This window comes from Stegastes partitus, unplaced genomic scaffold, assembly GCF_000690725.1.
Source record: "Stegastes partitus isolate 25-593 unplaced genomic scaffold, Stegastes_partitus-1.0.2 Scaffold754, whole genome shotgun sequence".
In the NCBI taxonomy this organism is placed as follows: Eukaryota; Metazoa; Chordata; class Actinopteri; family Pomacentridae; genus Stegastes; species Stegastes partitus.
In genome coordinates this window covers 105,269-124,048 of record NW_007578485.1, presented here as the reverse complement: position 1 = coordinate 124,048, position 18,780 = coordinate 105,269, and the positions used below count along the sequence as shown (strand labels likewise).

The 18,780-nt window shown below is 42.1% G+C and overlaps 2 protein-coding genes across 2 annotated transcripts; one reads left to right on the top strand and one right to left on the bottom strand.

Moving 5' to 3' along the window:
• Positions 1–9,048, bottom strand: qpctla (glutaminyl-peptide cyclotransferase-like a). Its single transcript, XM_008291662.1, has 7 exons — positions 8,382–9,048; positions 4,676–4,822; positions 4,303–4,596; positions 3,709–3,870; positions 3,328–3,427; positions 3,126–3,242; positions 1–1,178 (listed from the first exon to the last, which is right to left on the bottom strand). Exons 1-7 carry the CDS (start codon positions 8,598–8,600, stop codon positions 1,033–1,035), a joined length of 1,185 nt encoding a protein of 394 aa, XP_008289884.1. The 5' UTR covers positions 8,601–9,048; the 3' UTR covers positions 1–1,032.
• A 1,640-nt stretch (positions 9,049–10,688) lies between these two features.
• On the top strand, positions 10,689–15,401 carry LOC103364515 (ribonucleoside-diphosphate reductase large subunit). Its single transcript, XM_008291658.1, has 4 exons — positions 10,689–10,889; positions 12,279–14,260; positions 14,595–14,783; positions 14,876–15,401. The coding sequence occupies exons 1-4, from the start codon at positions 10,871–10,873 to the stop codon at positions 15,065–15,067; spliced, it is 2,382 nt and encodes a 793-aa protein (XP_008289880.1). The 5' UTR covers positions 10,689–10,870; the 3' UTR covers positions 15,068–15,401.
• The last annotated feature ends 3,379 nt before the right edge of the window (positions 15,402–18,780 follow it).

The window sequence follows — 18,780 nt, the reverse complement described above, 5'->3', positions numbered from 1 at the left end:
TGGATGCATCATTTTACTCCTCCTTTAATGTAAAGTCTCTTTTCTCATGTTTATAACCAAAACATGACTTAGCAGACACCATACCATGACTTAAACATACACAGAACACCGTACAAGACAGACATTAAAAGTAAGCATCATATGGCTGCATTAAATTCAACATATCCATTCACAGATGTGCCGTTACGCCCTGCGGTGGATCTCCACACTGTTATTCACACACGGCACCAAAACATTTAAAACAATCAGGTTTTTCAGCTTGTTAAAGGGAAGATGAGACAAGACAATGCTGGTAAAATGTTCCCAAGTGTTATGTGTGCAGAAGCTACAGGATTTATCAGGAAACAGCATATTTCAGTGTTTATAACTTCCCCCACAAATGTCACGAGAACCTAAATAAAATAATTTTAACTTCATGACAGACTTCATTACATGTTTAACGTGGTGTGAAATGAACATCTGTTGGCTTTGACTTAACATCATTATGATGTTAGTTTATGTAGCTAGCGCTTGCTAAGAGCTGAGGCCAAGAGGATCTCCACTGATGTGAAGGTATGAGGAGAAATAATTCACAGATATGAACTAGCTGTCATTCACCATCATCACTGTCTGACCAGTGTTTACAGCAGCTCAGCTGATTATAAGTCTGTCTTTAAGACAAAGTGCATTGCCATCATATTAACAGGGTAAATTATTGATAAGGCTAATAAGGCTTTTCTTTTTCACAGGAACAAAGCAAAAATATTAATTTAGAGTGCTGCTCAAGTTACAGACACATTTACTAGCTGCTCCTTGGGTACAATCCACATTAGCTCGTACCTACATCTTAACTGAGAGTCCACTTCATATGTCATTTCAACAGGCTATCCAACTCCTCCATCACATGAAAACAAAGGCAGACCAGCAGGGATGAGTTTTTGGTAAAGTTCACCTGGTATTCCAGTCCAGTTTAGTTCATTCCACCAGAGTCTTCTCTTGGGTACCTGGTTATTTGTCATAAGACCTTCAGCACAGTTATTTGTGCTGTATTGTTCAGAAGCCCAGGTATTCTGCCAGAAACACAGCCATGATCTTAGTCAGGTTCTCTACAGTCGGTCGGTGCATGTTCTCCTCTGTGTCGTCCAGTGTATGCCAGAACTGTGGGAAGGGAGTGGCGATGACATGCAGCACAGGGACGCCTGTAGGGGGAATATGAAGCTGGTGACTGACAGCATGTGATAACAAATACATCCTAATGGAGATGGTCTATCAATAGCAACACAATTTATTTAATGAGGAAAGTGCATTAACAGAGAAGTAAACACAATCACACACTATAGTTCTGCTATGTAACATATGACATGACATGACACTCATTTGGAATGTTCTTTTTGACTGTGGAGACTTGAACTAAATACATTAACCGCCTACAGCAACAAGAGGCCCTGCTATCGTACAAGTGCCTAAAGGTTTAAGGTGCAGCTTGGCAGAGATTCAACTCTACAGACTTCAGTGGGGAGTTTATTTCACAAGTGTAGCGCCATAACAGAAGAGAGGCTCAACAGAGAACGAGACCACAAGGCCCTCTGAGAGATGGAGTGGTTTGGAGTGTAGGGTTTAATCATGGCTTTAAGACAGGAGAGAGTGGTTCCTATTAATGCTCTGTAGGCCAGCAACACAGTCTGGAGCTGAAACTGAGCTGCAAAAAGGAAGCAAGAGTGGAGCAGAGTTCCTGCCCATTTTCCATTCAAAATACTTTACAAGACTCAGATTTCAAGTTTTTCCAGACCATAAGACATCTGAGTCCAACTGTCAACATGTTCTATTCTGATTATGTATGCTTTTATGATGCCAAATAATTGCCAGAAGACAGTAGCTCAAGGCATACAGACTAATTAACACCAAACTCAGACAAGTTCCATTCAGTGTTTTAATTCAGTGCTAAAATGGAAGCACAGCAACATCTTGCCCAAAGAGGGCCACTGCTACCCGAACTTTGAATCTTTTCCCTTAGCATACTGAAAAAATAAAACCCCCCGGCCCATATTTTTAGTCTCTTTACAAACAAGAACCAAAAATGAGTTGAACAAAAGCGTCTTTGTGCTGTTTTGTGTATTTACTGTACTCTTGGAACTATAATATCATATGATCATATGAGCATGATGTCCTTATGCAGAAAAGATAGCTCACTGATCTGATAACATCATTGCATGGCTCAGGAATGTTCAGACAAGCTTGATTTTGTCATGCTATGTAAAGATGCAAATCAAAGATATTGCGGCAACTGCTATAAAACTGATTTGGTTGTAGATGTCCAAATTTGGTGTAGTTACCCTGGTCTTCAAGGAAAGAGCATTTTCTAGGTATTTCACATTTCTAACCCCTGTTTTTTCCCCCACAATGGTATGTTACAGTGATGCAACAGCATCAAAAATAGAAACATAAACAAAATAGATTTATAAATATTTATGACAAAGCTAACTAATATTGTACAAGTGCTTTTGAAAATGTTCCAAAATGGGGGTGATGCACTTCGTCTGAACACAAGTGTATAAAGTACGTGAGACAGAGATGTGATATTCTGGTGTGGAAGCAGCTCTGTGTAGGATTGTGCATTTAGTCGTACGCCACACTCGTTGCTTTCGATAACATTAAGCCAAACCAGTAATAAAGATTCTGTCTGAAAAATACTGTGCCTCTATGAAGTCCAGGATTTTTTATTTTAGAGAACAGATTTGGGCAAAGGGCTGCAAGGTGGCGCAGTTGGTAGCACTGGTGCCTCGCAGCTAGAAGGTCGCCGGTTCGCGTCCCGGTGAGCACACCTGGGTTTTTCTGCGTGGAGTTTGCATGTTCTCCCAGTGCAGCGTGGGTTCTCTCCGGGTTCTCCGGCTTCTTCCCATAAGTCCAAAAACATGTTGAGGTTAATTGGTGATTCTAAATTGTCCGTAGGTGTGAATGTGAGTGTGCTTGGTTGTCTGTCTCTAAGTGTAGCCCTGTCCTCTGCCTTCACCCTAAATCAGCTGGGATAGGCTCCAGCCGGCCCGCGACCCTAGTGAGGATTAAGTGGTGTGTAGATAATGGATGGATGGAGATTCGGGCAAAAATCTGGAAACACAAAATCTCTTTTTTTTTTTTTTGTCACTTACCTTTGTGAAGGAAGGGGATGTGGTCGTCCTGCACTGGGCCGAAGTACACATCCTTCCTAAAGTAGGTCTGCTCTGAGGGGTGCGACGTCAGCAGACCCTGTCGATGGAGCCTCTTCTCTGAGAGTGAGAGGTGAGGGCAGAGTTAGGAGATACAACAGGGAGAGATTTAAATATTCATGCAAGAGTTACAGCTGGCGCTTACCTGCAGCAATCAGCCGGTCAAACCAGCGTGCTGTATTATCAAAGTGATTCGCAATCAGTGGATCTGGACCACCGAGCAGGTCGAGCAGCACAAAGAGGTCCTGCAGAGAGAATTTAAAGATCAGAAGGTTGAAATTAAAACGCTGCATATAAGAGTTAGAAACAGTCACTAGATTTGTGTTGGTAAATTTCATTAACATTTGAATCCAGACCTTTATACAGTTGGAGGGTCAGTCCATAATAATATGATGAGACCTGCTATTGTTAAGTTGTTATTGCAGTCTGCTAAATTCAGCCTTTTCATTTATAATTCAGAGTGTGTCTGGATCGGAATGTGAGGATGACCTCGGAGGATGCGTGTTTGTGTCTGCAGTTTCCTCACCACAGCCTGGAGCATGGTGGCGTGAGAGGAGGCTGCAGGGTGAGGCGTGTTCGCCATGCGCTCGGCCAGGTGTCGAGAGCCGTACAGCGAGTCTGTAGCGGTCCACTCTTCAAACGACTCCTCGCCGTCGAAAAACACGAGCTGAAGAGACACCGGGAGTCTCTAAGAGGAAATGGGAAGAAAGTAGAAGTAATGAAATTAAAATCTACTTAAGAAACAGCAGCAAGTGCAGCCGGGTTCTCTTCCTGCAGTGTTGTCGCAGTGTGTATGCAAGTATGTGTGTAATCCTATAGTAACTACATAAATCACAGCCTCTGGAGAGATAGTGCTGTACAGATGACTGCTGCACTTGGAAGAGGGGGCTAGAGTCAGCATTTTCTATCCTATGCTGCAGCCTCAGAGGCAGAGCAATGAAACCGGAGTATATGAAAAGAAAAGGAGACTCTGGTTAGCATCTCGCACCTCAGCTCTTAATCATAGGAAGACACACGGTAAAGTAACAAATATAGAACCCAAATCTGTCTGCATCTTGAAGTTCAGCCTCTACAAACTGCCAGGACGCTGATACATCTCTAACCAAAAGACGACACATACCTGCTGTTTAAACGTCCTAAGCTGGGCATCCATAGAGGTGGCGAGCTCCAAGATCATAGCGCAGGGCACTGCTGAGTCACTGGCCCCCAGAAACACCTTCTCTGGAGCCCGGGGGTCTGGAGGCAGGACCTTGGAATCATAGTGGCAGGCCAGGAGCAGCCTCCGAGGGGCAGAGGGGTCCACAGTGGCTACGACATTGGTGAAGGTGACCTGACCACGAGGGGTTGGAGACTGGAAGGAGTCCAGGTCTATGGACCAGCCGGCAGACAGCGAGGACAGGGTGGAGGTGATGTGCTGAAGCAGGGAAGAGAGTTAAAAAATTAAGGGAGAAAGTGTGGAAAGGAGGAACATTTCTATAAATATGCACACACACCTGCTGTACAGCCAGGCTGCCTTGTGTCCCCGGGAGCCTCTCTATTAGGATGGGCCGCAGGTGAGTCTCCCACAGCCGAGTACCATCCACCTGAGAGGCCAGACGGTGGATTTGGGCTGGAGAGCACTTACTGGGTTTGTGGGACAGCTGCAGGAAAGAACGGATCGGTGGTGAGGAAGAAGAGCAGCAAGAAAAAAAAAGAACACAAACAACAAACAACAACACAGAGATGTTTCAGATACAGAGAAGGTTTTCAGCTGCAGGTCCTACTAGTCCTTGTAACATCTGAAAGGTCATCTCTGTTTCTTCAAATTAATTTTGTCCTCATCTACCTGATACTAACATTCAGTTTCTCTGTTTTGTAATTGTTACATCTGTCTGTTGTGGAAGTTCCTCCATTTTTCTCTGTAATGGTTTTATTTAGTGGATATTTTCCTTGTCTAAGGTGACAAATGTAAAACTGAAACAAGTACTGCAACTATGTTGGGAGCTACCTAATTAACTATTATAGCAAAAACCCCAAATGTTCCTGGTTCATCCACATCAATAACCTGAAGATTTGATGATTTGTGTTACGATATACAGTCGTGGCCAAAAGTTTTGAGAATGAAATGAAATGAAATGAAAAATACTTTATTCATCCCAGAAGGGAAATTCAATAATAGAATGACACAAATATTAAATTTTCACAGGGTCTGCTGCTTCACGGTTTGTGGGTGTTTTTGTCAGATGTTTCTATGCTATACTGAAATATAATTACAAGCATTTCTTAAGTAGCAAAAGCTTTTATTGACAATTCATGCAACAAGTCAATATTTGCAGTGTTGACCCTTCTTTTCCAAGACCTCTGCAATTCTCCCTGGCATGCTGTCAATCAACTTCTGGACCAAATCGTGACTGATGGCATCAATGCTTGGAGTTTGTCAGAATTTATGGTCTTGAGGATTGACCACAAGTTGTCAATGGGAATAAGATCTGGGGAGTTTCCAGGACATTGACCCAAAATCTTTGTGTTTTGTTCCCCTAGCCATTTAGCTATTACTTTTGCTTTATGGCAAGGTGCTCCATCATGCTGGAAAAGGCATTGTTCATCACCAAATTGCTCTTGGATGGTTGGGAGAAGTTGCTCTTGGAGGATGTTCTGGTGTCAGTCTTTATTCATGGCTGTGTTTTCAGGCAGAATTGTAAGTGAGCCCACTCCCTGGACTGAGAAGCAACCCCACACATGAGGATGCTTTACTGTTGACATGACACAGGACTGATGGGAGCGCTCACCTTGTCTTCTCCCAACAAGCTTTTTTCCAGATGCCCCAAACAATCGGAAAGAGGATTCATCAGAGAAAATGACTTTGCTCCAGCCCTCAGCAGTCCAATCCCTGTACCTTTTGCAGAATATCAGTCTGTCCCTGATGTTTGTTTTCTGGAGAGAAGTGGCTTCTTTGCAGCCCTTCTTGACACCAGGCCTTCCTCCACAAGTCTTCGCCTCACTGGGCGTGCAGATGCACTCACACCTGCCTGCTGCCATTCCTGAGCAAGCTCTGCACTGGTGGTGGGCCGATCCAGCAGCTGAATCAACTTTAGGAGACAGTCCTGGCACCTGCTGGACTTTCTTGGGTGCCCTGGAGCCTCTTTTGCAACACCTCTCTCCTTGAAGTTCTTGATGATCCGTTAGATGGTTGATTGAGGTGCAATCTTACTAGCTGCTGTAAACTTCCCTGTAAAGCCCTTTTTGTGCAACGTAATGATGACTGCACGTGTTTCCTTGCAGGTGACCACAGCTAACAGAAGAGGAGCACCATCCTCCTTTTAAAGCATCCAGTCTGTTATTCTAACTCAGTCATGACAGATTGATCTCCAGCCTTGTCCTCATCAACACCCACACCTGTGTTAATGGGAGAATCACTGAAATGATGTTAGCTGGTCCTTTTGTGGCGGGGCTGAAATGCAGTGGAAAGGTTTTTATTTTTGGGGGGATTCAGTTCATTTTCAAGGTAAAGAGGGACTTTGCAATTAATTACAGTTGATCTGATCACTCCCCATAACATTCTGGAGTATATGGAAATTGTCATTATAAAAGCTGAAGCAGCAGACTTTGTGAAAATTTAATATTTTTGTCATTCTCAAAACTTTCGGCCACGACTGTATGATAGTAAGGTGAATATCTTTGGGTCTTGGACTGTTGATCAGGTAAAACACATCAAATATTTCAACTTGGAACTCTTGGACGCTGCGATGGGCACTGCTCTCTGTTTTCCTGACAGGAATACTCACATGTTGTACAGATTTCGTCTGATCTTGGACAACTCAAACAAAACTGACTTGAGTATAGAACGACAAGAATGGATACAGGTGGTGGGAAACACGATCAGTGGCAACACCTGCTCAGCTACAGCGACTAAGGAATGCTGTCAATGATCTGTTTGGAACATGATCAGGCCTGCAACTGACAGTTATAGTCAATACTTACTTTTTATAGTTGTTCTTTTACTTTATCAATGATTTGGTGTCTAACATGTCCTGAAATAATGACAAATATCCTTCACAATTTTCTTAAGTCAATGTATTCACCCTACCAAAATAGATTCAGCTTATAATTGTACAAAACAGAGAAAGGCAGCATGTGTTCAGGTTGGCCATTTTTGCTTGAAAATTCACTTGATGACTATGTCATCACAATACTTATGTTAGATTTGGTTCTGGGTGAAAGGGGATACTGTTTGATTTACTTTAGTATGGGGATTTCTCAAAGTTTAGTTCACAGTAAGAGCTGCACAGCTGTCAGCAATAAATCAGAAATGGTATTTTCCACAAAGTCAAACTCTGTGAATTCTTGACAGTGTTACAAACAAATGGTACTTTCATCACTGAGAAGTTCATTTTTAGGTTAAAGAACAGATGCAAGAAATCGTTGAAGACCACAACTGCACTCAACAGTTATTTCCATTGTCAATAGATCTGTTGATTAATTTCTTGATTAATCGATGAGCGGTTTGATCTATAAGATGTCAAAAAAGGAGAAAAGTGCCTATCAGTGTTTCCCAAAGCCAAACACGACATTCTCAAATGTCTTGTTTTGTGCACAACCCAAATATATTCCCGTCACTGCTATTTAGGAGCAAAGAAACCACAAAACTGGAATCAGAGGATTTTTTTCCTCCTTAGAGATATATTCAAATTGATTAATCAATTATCAAACTCTATAAATACTCTTATTTAAATGAATGCATTTCAAGTAAACACTCACTGTGTTGCTCAGTGTGACTCTGTGTAATAGAATTATCACACTTGCTTTGTTGTAGCTCGTTTGTACCTCAATGCACAACAATGTGTCTAATTTTTTATAAAATTATGAAAAAGTTTGCACGTAGAACCTTAAATATTGAAAGTAAGGAATAACTACAGCTGTCAGACAACTGTATAAATGATCACAATAATTTGTCATAATTAAGTTATCACGATAAATAATTATATTGTGCATGATGTAAGTAACATAATATAGGGGGAAAACAAAGCCTTTAATAATTGCATAGTACTTGAAATAATTCATTTTCCATCACTGTATCTGCTTAATGTGAGGGTTAACATGACAATGCACCACTCCCTGGCTGTAATTTCTGACATCTGAGGTGCACTGAGGATATAAATCTGTCCCACTGTGTGTAAGTGAAGTTTTAAAGTGTGCTTATGTTGCTGTCTGGCCTCTTACCCTGTCTCTGGTCAGGTCTGCGGCTGGCAAGCGGCTCACGTGTCTCCCTGCGGTGTCGTTGGACAGGTAGACTCCCAGCACCACCGCCAGCACCAGGACACCGAGCAGACACAGCAGCAGGACCCGGGCCCGCGGCATCCGCACCCGGTCACAGCCAGGGAAAGAGCCGCCGCCGTTGCTCTGCTGCAGAGGCTTGTACCGCCGACTGGACCTGGACATGGCTGAAGAAACGGCGTCTGTCTGCCGTCGGTCGGTCGGTTTGGTTTAACAGCTACGTGTCCCAGCCGTAGGAGGGAATAAACACAGGAAGAGAAGCAAGCCCGGGGGAAGCTGCTCGGCGGTTACATCTGCAACAGCCCCTTTCAACACAGTAACCCATCGTTAGCTTCTGAAAGTCGGCTCCCGTGCGTCGGCGCGACTCTGACAGCCCGGTGGTTTGAAGACATGGCTGACTTTTAAGGGCGGTTTCGCTCAAGTTAATCCAGGTTTAGTCACAATTTAGACAGAAACTGCTTCATTCAGTCCCCGTAGCTTCTGTCGTTTAGCAACCAGCAACTCTTCACTGGGCTGTCAAACTCCAGCAGCAGCTACGAATGAGGAAAATGTCATCAAAATAGCCATGCAGCAAAGTTGTCACAACTCTCAAGATGCAGAAGTCCATTTAAAATGTATAAATGTTTCGTCTTCTCATCATGGGACATCTCAATAGAGATCTAATGGCGTTACTTCTTTGAGGCTCTAATGGGGGCTGCAGAACCGCTGTGTGGTGCGTTACCGCCCCCTGCCGACCGGGAGAGGAGCTGCTGAAAAAAACAGAACAGAAGACAATAAAATAATTTTTTAAAAGTTCTAAAAAAAATTACCTACAAATACAAAAAACAAATAAGTGTGCACAACTGCTCTTCTTGTACCTTGCTCAGCTAGTTTCCTTTTACTATGCTCCTCTGCTGTTTATCATTTTTCCCCTCTAAGCAATATCTTGCACGAGAATTTCCTTTAAAATGAACAAGCAATTTAAGAATAATGAATAAAGAATAATAAACCTAAAGATGTTTAAGTAGATATTTTCTATTTTATGTTATATTGACATTCCAGATATCCAGGTTTGTTTGTTTAAAAAAATTGGACACTGTATACATATTACTTAGATTTTTATTACTTCACTAAATAAAACATATAATCAATACTGCCTGTCCAATATGTGTATGTGTTCCATATGTTGACATAGATATTTTTGTATTTTACATTATATTGAGATTTTAGATATACATGTATTTTTATCTTTGCATACTTCACTATACTTTCTATGTTATAGATTTCTATTTACTTCTATCTTGTGTCTAGTGCAGTGTAGTCTGGTCTTGTCTTATCTTGTTAAATAAATATATAATCCTATTAAATAAATAAGCGCGGCTATGGTATAAATCTTGAAATAAATGAGGTAATAAATATGTAAATAAATTGATTCATAAAATTATTTTTTAAAGGATATTTTTGAAAGGACTTTTATTTATTTCACAATTACACATTTATTTGTTTCAGAGTTTATTTAATAGCCATATATATTTATTTCAAAGGAACATGTATAATGTTTGTATGTCTGTATTTAATTTTGAATAAAATAAATACACGTGACTATGACACAAACAGTGAAATAAAAAAAAAAAGGTAACTTGAAAAATTGTCTTTTGAAAAACTAAAACCCATTTGTTTAATTCTTACATTTCTTTAAAAATGTATCACTTAATTAACTTTTTTCGGAACTTATTTCATAGAAAAATGTATTTAACATTGAGCACACAAAAAGGTGGGAAATAATTAAATACATAGTCTGTTTTCATAGAACTGATCTGATACCTGCTTCACAGTCCTGCGTGAATTTATGAAGTCCCAAATCGGGCAGAAATTAAGTAAAGGATTAAAGATTCTTTGTATTCATCAATAAACATCATGTATTAGTGAAACAATATAAGTAGAGTGTAATATGACATAAACTTCGCTTCCTCTCTGTTCCCTTGCTTGCTTCAGTTTGCAGTATCTAGGAGTGTATAAGAGTGTATCTCTAAGAAATTCATAATAAAATACTGTGTAAAAGCATAAAGTGGATGTATTTTTGTGCCTTCTGTTAGGGGTAATGACGAACAAAAACAAACTGAAGTGTTACATGACCTACTTCTTTCTCCCGCCAGATATGTAGATCAGAATGGGAAGCCGGTACTCGAACAAGGTGGTGATTGGTCTTTAGAGATTAAGGCCCGCCTTCTCTTGCTGCTGATTGGCTGGAGATTCGTGTCAATCTCCTCTCCCAACGGTTCCGCCTTCCGTACAAATACACCGTTCGCGGGATTTTTGGAGTCATTCGCGCTTTTCTCCTGGAGCCTGGCCGGAGTTCGTGTTTAGCCACATCTTCTGATACCGCGGAGAGGTTGAAGCTGTAGCTGGAGAGCTGCTGTTTTCTCTGAAGAAGAGTAACACCACAGTCTGCCAGCATGCATGTGATAAAGCGAGGTGAGCCGTGCGTTTCCGTTGCTATGGAGCTACAGGCCTCAGTTAGCCTCAGTGCCAGTAAAGTAGCTTTCCCGGTTTTTGTGAAGTGACAGCGACTCTTCTGCTGCTTCAGCCTGACTGATCAGAAGTTATATCACACAACCGAAACTTACACGCCATGTTTGAGTAGCTAAAACGGTCTGAGTGAGCCTGTTGGCTAACGTTAGCTAGCAGTTATGCTAGTTGTGAGTTAACCTTTAGCTAGTTAACCAGCAGGTTCAAGCCACACTGCCAGTGTTTCACTCAACTAAGTAGAGTTGGGTGCTCATTTCAGAAGGTTTCGCTATATGACCAGCTGTCCAGCAAGCTTAACTCAGCGTTAAAATGTAGTTGGAGAGTATGTATTTTCAAATTTAGGTGTTTATGGACTCGGATGTGAGCCTTTGTTAGACATGGCGCCAAAAGCTAAGATTTATTGGTCCACCTGCATGATTGTCTGGACCTCAGTGAGGTTCTGGTTGGCCATTTACCTGTAGCAAGAAATAAACTGATAGGGACCAGAGTTTTAAACAAAAAAAAAAAAAACCAGACCTTAGTGTGGAGGCCAGATGGATGCACGGACTGTGGAGTTTTCATTGTCAGGAAGACAAAACCCTGATTTTACAACTATGTTGGATCTTTGAACATCATCGTCAAGTAGTTAAGTTCAGGGCTGAAACCAAACATTAAAACCATGGTCATTTTTTGCTGCTGTCTGTACCAGAGAGGTGTGCTCTGTTATGGCTGGACCGCAGCATTTGTAGGCCGTAGCATCACTGTAGCATCACAGTGCTTTGATTGCAATGGAATTGTGTGAGGCACCATTTTTGCAATTCTGATAAGATTCAGTTCATTTTTTCTGACAGAACAGACATGATATCAAGATTACAATAGTGCTGCTGCAAATTTTTATTTTCACTGTTGATCATTTTCTTGATTAACTCACTAATTGCTTGCTCTATAATATGTCAGATGGTGAAAAAAGTAATATAGTTCAGACCAGAATAATAAGTGTGAAATAGTTTGTGCCCTTCCATTCACTGTGTTCGAACAATGAAAGGATGTCAAATGTAGCAGAACAGAAGACGATGTACTCTTTGGTCCAAAGGTCCCATTAGTGTGGCTGAAAAGGAATCTGGATGCCTAATGCCAACTGATGCATGAATGTTACTCTCAGAACAAAGTGCACAGAGAAAACAAAAAAATAGTACTGTTTATTACGAGTTCCATTTATATGAAATGAATATAGTTTCTTGATCTCATTGGATCTTTTAACGAATGCCGATAAATATTTTCACGTGTTTGTTAATTAGTGTCATGTTGCTCACAACTTTAAATGATTGAACATGTGTACATATTTTTGTTTTTCAGATGGACGCCAGGAACGCGTCATGTTCGACAAAATCACCTCTCGCATCCAGAAGCTTTGCTACGGGCTGAACTCTGACTTTGTGGACCCGGCCCAGATTACCATGAAGGTGATCCAGGGTTTGTACAGCGGAGTCACCACTGTGGAGCTCGACACGTTGGCTGCAGAGATCGCTGCCACTCTCACAACTAAACACCCCGACTACGCCATCCTCGCTGCTCGGATCGCTGTCTCTAACCTGCACAAGGAGACCAAGAAAGTGTTCAGCGACGTCATGGAGGACCTGTACAACTACGTCAACCCCTTGAACAAACGCCACTCCCCCATGATCTCAAAGGAGACGCTCGACATTGTTCTTGAGAACAAAGACCGCCTCAACTCGGCCATAATCTTCGACAGAGATTTCTCCTACAACTTCTTCGGCTTCAAGACTCTGGAGCGCTCCTATCTGTTGAAGATCAACGGCAAAGTGGCCGAGCGTCCGCAGCACATGCTCATGAGGGTGTCCGTAGGAATCCACAAAACGGACATCGATGCAGCCATCGAGACCTACAACCTGCTGTCGGAGAAGTGGTTCACCCACGCCTCCCCGACTCTCTTCAACGCTGGAACCAACAGGCCACAGCTGTCCAGCTGCTTCCTGCTCGCCATGAAAGACGACAGCATCGAAGGCATCTATGACACTCTGAAGCAGTGTGCCCTCATCTCCAAGTCGGCTGGAGGCATCGGTGTGGCGGTCAGCTGCATCAGATCCACAGGAAGCTACATCTCTGGTACCAATGGCAACTCCAACGGGCTCGTCCCCATGCTGAGAGTTTACAACAACACGGCGCGTTACGTCGACCAGGGTGGCAACAAGAGACCCGGAGCCTTCGCCATGTACTTGGAGCCGTGGCACTTTGACGTGTTCGACTTCCTCGAGCTGAAGAAGAACACAGGAAAGGAGGAGCAGAGGGCCAGAGACCTTTTCTACGCCCTTTGGATCCCCGATCTGTTCATGAAGAGGGTGGAGAGCAACCAGGACTGGTCTCTGATGTGTCCCAACGCCTGTCCTGGACTGGACGAGTGCTGGGGGGAGGAGTTTGAGGAGCTCTACACCAGGTATGAGAAGGAAGGGAGGGCCAAGCGTGTGGTGAAGGCTCAGCAGCTGTGGTACGCCATCATCGAGTCGCAGACGGAGACGGGTACGCCGTACATGCTGTACAAAGACGCCTGCAACAGGAAGAGCAACCAGCAGAATCTGGGCACCATCAAGTGCAGCAACCTCTGCACAGAAATCGTCGAATACACCAGCCATGACGAGGTAGCGGTCTGTAATCTGGCCTCCATCGCCCTCAACATGTACGTCACCCCGGAGCGGACTTTTGACTTTAAAAAACTGGCGTATGTCACCAAAGTAATCGTCAAAAACCTGAACAAGATTATCGACATCAACTACTACCCAGTGCCTGAAGCTGAGAATTCCAACAAGCGCCACAGGCCGATCGGAATCGGAGTGCAAGGTTTAGCAGACGCCTTCATCCTCATGCGTCACCCGTTTGAAAGCCCCGAGGCTCAGCTGCTCAACATCCACATCTTCGAGACCATCTACTACGCTGCTCTGGAGGCGAGCTGCGAGCTGGCAGCCGAGTTCGGCCCCTACGAGACGTACGAGGGCTCCCCAGTCAGCAAGGGCATCCTGCAGTACGACATGTGGGAGAAGACGCCGACCGACCTGTGGGACTGGAAGCTGCTGAAGGAGAAGATCGCCAAAAACGGCGTGAGGAACAGCCTGCTGCTGGCCCCGATGCCCACAGCCTCCACCGCCCAGATCCTGGGTAACAACGAGTCCATCGAGGCCTACACCAGCAACATCTACACCCGCAGGGTTCTGTCCGGCGAGTTTCAGATCGTCAACCCCCACCTGCTCAAAGACCTGACAGAGAGGGGGCTGTGGAACGAGGAGATGAAGAACCAGCTCATCGCTCACAATGGATCCATCCAGGTAATGATCAATATCGCTGGAGTTCAACTTTGTACGGTTCCCATGATGCATTGTTTTGTCTGTGGTTGGATTTGAATATTTTAAAAAAATCTTAGACTTCTAAAAAATCTGCTCGACCTATGACTAATCATTAGAAAGAGAATAAAAATGAGAGAGAAATTTCTCATTTTGTCCCAATATTCCAAGCCTAATTTTTCAGCTTGCTTTTGTAAGACACGATGCAAAGAAGCAAATGACAGTTGCTTAAATTTTTAGCTCCAGTATTGTTGCTGTTCTGACTCGAAGCGCTTCAGTCGAGCGAATAAAGACATTTTGATGTGTTTTATTTTGACAGGAAATTGCCGAGATCCCAGATGACCTGAAGCAGCTCTACAAAACCGTGTGGGAAATCTCCCAGAAGACCATACTGAAGATGGCGGCCGACCGCGGCGCCTACATCGACCAGAGCCAGTCCCTGAACATCCACATCGCAGAGCCAAACTACGGCAAACTAACCAGCATGCACTTCTACGGTTGGAAGCAGGTACGTGACATGATGTCAGAGACGAAGAGTTAAAAGTCGTTGCTATGAAGGCGAAAACATGTTAAACTCTGCTCTTCTTCCTCTGGCTGCAGGGTCTGAAGACGGGGATGTACTACCTGAGGACGAAGCCCGCTGCCAACCCCATCCAGTTCACCCTGAACAAGGAGAAGCTGAAGGAGGGGCAGCCGGTCAAGGATTCAGAGCAGGAGGTCAAAGAGCGGAACACGGCAGCCATGGTGTGTTCTCTGGAGAACAGAGACGAGTGCCTCATGTGCGGCTCTTAAACCCCTCGTCTCCACTCTCACCTGTTCAGGCTGTGCACGCCGTTTAAACACACCTGCTGTGACTTGATGGTGAAGTTATGGGAGAAGTGCCTGATGTTCTAAACGCTTCCACAACTGTTCAAACTTGACCGTTTTGTTTTCATTAATGCACTGTTTGGAGGTTGTCAGAATGTATTTATAATAAAATTAACTCTATAAGTGTCCCGTCAACTCACTTATGTCAATGGAAGATGACACAAAGCGTCTTACGACAAACAACACTTAATGCAAAATAGATTTTATGTTTGAGATGAAATGGATTTGTAATAGAAAATAAAGTTGTATATGCAAGTTGCTGTTTGGTGTTTTGTTTAAATTTGTTGTGGCACACATAAGCAAGTGCCTGTTTTTTTTATTGTCAGGGAGTCAACATGTGTTCTGTTAAACAGGAGGTGGAAATATAGCAGCTGCAGTTAGTGTTTTCTGTGTTTTAGGAGGTTCTGGATTGAGGGACACAGAAGTTCCTTAGTTACATGTTCTTCAGCGCTTCCTTATTGCTGTCATACAGGATGCACTGGTCCATCCAAACAAAGGAGATAAAGCTTCCTCACAACATTTAAAGCGATAGTCAGAATCTGCTACATCACAGAGGAAGGTAGTCAAAAATTAATGCAGCTAAAAATGCAACATTCATGAATTGTTTTTGTTTTTTTTAAATGCATATGTTTCAGTGGATTTGTAATAAAACCTTCTGGCATAAGAAGGGCTCTGATGCACCAAGTCAACAACTGCCATCAAATAATTACAGTCAACAGTAAAAAACTTGGGTTTCTCTTAGCACTTAAGTTGTCTGTTGTCCTTCACACATTCCTGTGTTTTTCAATCAAAGCATGAAGGAGACAAACGTAATTTTTCGACTCTTCAATTCAACTGCAGCCACAATATCTTTGATGTCATTAAAAATGGTCAAAAATTCTAAACACTCAATTTACTGTCATCTAAAAAGAAAAAGTCTCACATTTAAGAACCTGGATTCAGTTGCTTATTGATTTTGTAACAGCTCTAAGTGCTGCGTGTTTTAAAGTCTGCACAGTTCAATCATTTAAACTTTTTCTTTTGCTAAAATGATCAGCTGACAAAAAGACAGGTGTCAAGCAAAAGTGCCAAAATCTGGTTCAAACTTCTTAAATGTAAAGATGTTATTTTAGGAAACATCAACTTTATTTTGGGGGTTTAAGCTTGTAAAAAGTAATTCAAAGACATCACCTTCCACTCTGGGAATTGGTCATTAGCATTTTTTTGAAATATTTTACACAAAACTGTAAAAATCACAAGTTATTTTTTGACTATTAATAAAAAAAAAGTTGCACTCAAGTTTACCACTTGCATAACTTAAAGAGGGAAAAAAGCTCAAAAAGAAAAGAAAAATCTGCAAATGTTTTGATAGTTATTTTTAATATATTTTTTTTTATAAAATAATGAAAACATAATTTACACTTTTAAATGTACAAGTTATTATTACAACCCAAAGAAAACCAACTTTTTTTTCCACCGTAGCTTCACGTACCCCCGCTGCATGCAGAAAGCACCGACGCAGGAAGGGGAAACGTGACGCCCGCAAGAAAAAAAAAAAAAGAAAGAAAGAAAAACGGAATCATACAAATCAGTTTTGTACAGAAATCACAAGTTAAACAGCATACACAAATAAAACACAGTACCCTCTCTTCTTCACTACTGTCTGCAACAGTGGCCAATGTGTTAAAAAATAAATTATAAAAATATTTAACATCTAAAAAAAAAACAAAACAAAAAAAAACCTAGTCATACAATATTACCATTATTAATGCATTATTGATTTGTTCAACAGGGGGCATTGTGTATGCTATAAATAGCTTAAAATTATACATAACATGAACAAGATTTATATATATATATATTATAAAAAAAAGAAACCTTGCCCCTTTTACATAAGCAAACTAAAGATTAAGACTTGAAGATACTAAAATCACAGCCACACCTGCAAAGCTGAGTGAATGAAGGGTTTCCTGCTGGAGGAATATCAGGAGTGTGTCTACGCTTACGACAAACCAGAATTAAACGTGGCAGCTTTATGTGAAGGGCTGAAAGCAGTATGTGTGAACCCCAAGTCACTGGGGTCAAAACAGTCCGTCCTGAAGCTGTATCATTAGCTGCAGGGGTCTAAAGGAGGCTGGTATTAAAGCAGGTGCAGGGAGAAGACGGCAGTTTCTCGTTCAGCTCCGAGTCAGAATACAACACAGGTGCCCTCTAACGTCAGTGGAAAAAGAAGTGTTGTTGATCGTAGGAGTGGGCAATATGGAGGAAAGTCCTTTATCACAGCATATCGATAGAGTCAACTGATGGAAAAAGCAGTTGAGAAACTGTTAACAAACGTCTCAATCAGAACAGTCTGTTTTTGGCTTATCCAGCAAATGAAACACAAACCAAGGTTCGATAAAATCCAATATTGCCTTCACGCAGTCCTGCTAACCGAAATACACCCAGAAATATTAAAGGGATGCCAGAAGTGGTATCAACAGCAGGGCAAAAACTCATATCACCCACCCCTATTTGATGATATATAGTGTCATTAACAGCATCTTGAAGAACCTGAGTGGGTTGGAAAATTCAAAACAACCAGATCCAGTCGGATGAGGGAGGAAACCTTGTACAGAGCAGAGCGGGAGACGATCATCGAGTACAGTTTTGTCAGAAACGTCTAAACTGGAACAGGAAGATTGACCCTCTGCAGGGATGCATTGTCCATTCAGTACCAGCATTCAAACAGCACACTTCTGTATGAAAAATAGATATAGTAGACAATATCATTAAGCAAGCTAGCAGTATAAATAGTGTCTCTGGTGTTCATTTATCACCGAACACAGGGACGAATCCTCTCATACGAACAAACAGACTGGTTCTGATATGAAGGAGCTTCAGTGTTGCTGAGTGAGTTTCATGTACAGTATGTTTCCTATTAGCACACGTTACAGGTGAAACAGCTTCATTTTGAATAGAATTACAGAAAGTGTTTCACATTTTGGGAAATTACGCTTATTTGCTGAGAGCAGATGAGCAGATTGATGCCGATTTTCGTATCTAACGTGACAAAATCCATCGACCAGCGAGCACCCTTTGTTTTTATATATAAATAGACTGAGCGTGCCATGTTTGGCATTTAACATCAGGTTTGTGATAAAGTTAGCGGCTTAAAAAACGTTTTCAGCGGATGCCTAAAAATGCTAATCAGGTCTAATAAGTCGTAAAATTAAGTGCAGCACCACAACCGGTTTCCAGGCAACCAGCAGAGACTCCAGGAAGCTACTAGTGAAAAGTTACCAGCAGTCAAAGTTATCCCTCTGCAGACTGGTGAACTGTAGTGCACAGATTAAAGAAACAAGATATAGAATGTTAAAAATTAACTTTAGATGAACTGGTAAGCAGATTTTGCTATTTTAGTTAACCAGCTAACTAGCTGTTTCCAAACAACCAAAGTGATTACCACTTCCTGGTTGTAAAGCCTCATCTCTAGAGCCCAACCGACACAAGATTTTTGGAGTGTAAAAAATTCTGATATTGATTATCGTCCAACAATATTTATAAATATTCAGATATTTTAGAGTAATTTCCAGTCATGTGTTTTTCAAACTAGCAGGTTAATGTGAAAACACAACTTCAAAACTCTGCTACATGTGCTGCAGACACTGCTGAGGGTT

Excerpts from the sequence above, each read along its gene's own strand:
- qpctla (XM_008291662.1), bottom strand. The coding sequence starts at position 8,600 with ATGTCCAGGTCCAGTCGGCGGTACAAGCCTCTGCAGCAGAGCAACGGC. Across the intron at positions 3,871-4,302 it reads TTAGGACGTTTAAACAGCAG|AGACTCCCGGTGTCTCTTCA; the intron begins GTATGTGTCGTC and ends ATTTCCTCTTAG. Across the intron at positions 3,428-3,708 it reads CCACCATGCTCCAGGCTGTG|GACCTCTTTGTGCTGCTCGA; the intron begins GTGAGGAAACTG and ends TTCTCTCTGCAG.
- LOC103364515 (XM_008291658.1), top strand. Across the intron at positions 14,261-14,594 it reads CTCACAATGGATCCATCCAG|GAAATTGCCGAGATCCCAGA; the intron begins GTAATGATCAAT and ends TTATTTTGACAG. Across the intron at positions 14,784-14,875 it reads ACTTCTACGGTTGGAAGCAG|GGTCTGAAGACGGGGATGTA; the intron begins GTACGTGACATG and ends CTCTGGCTGCAG.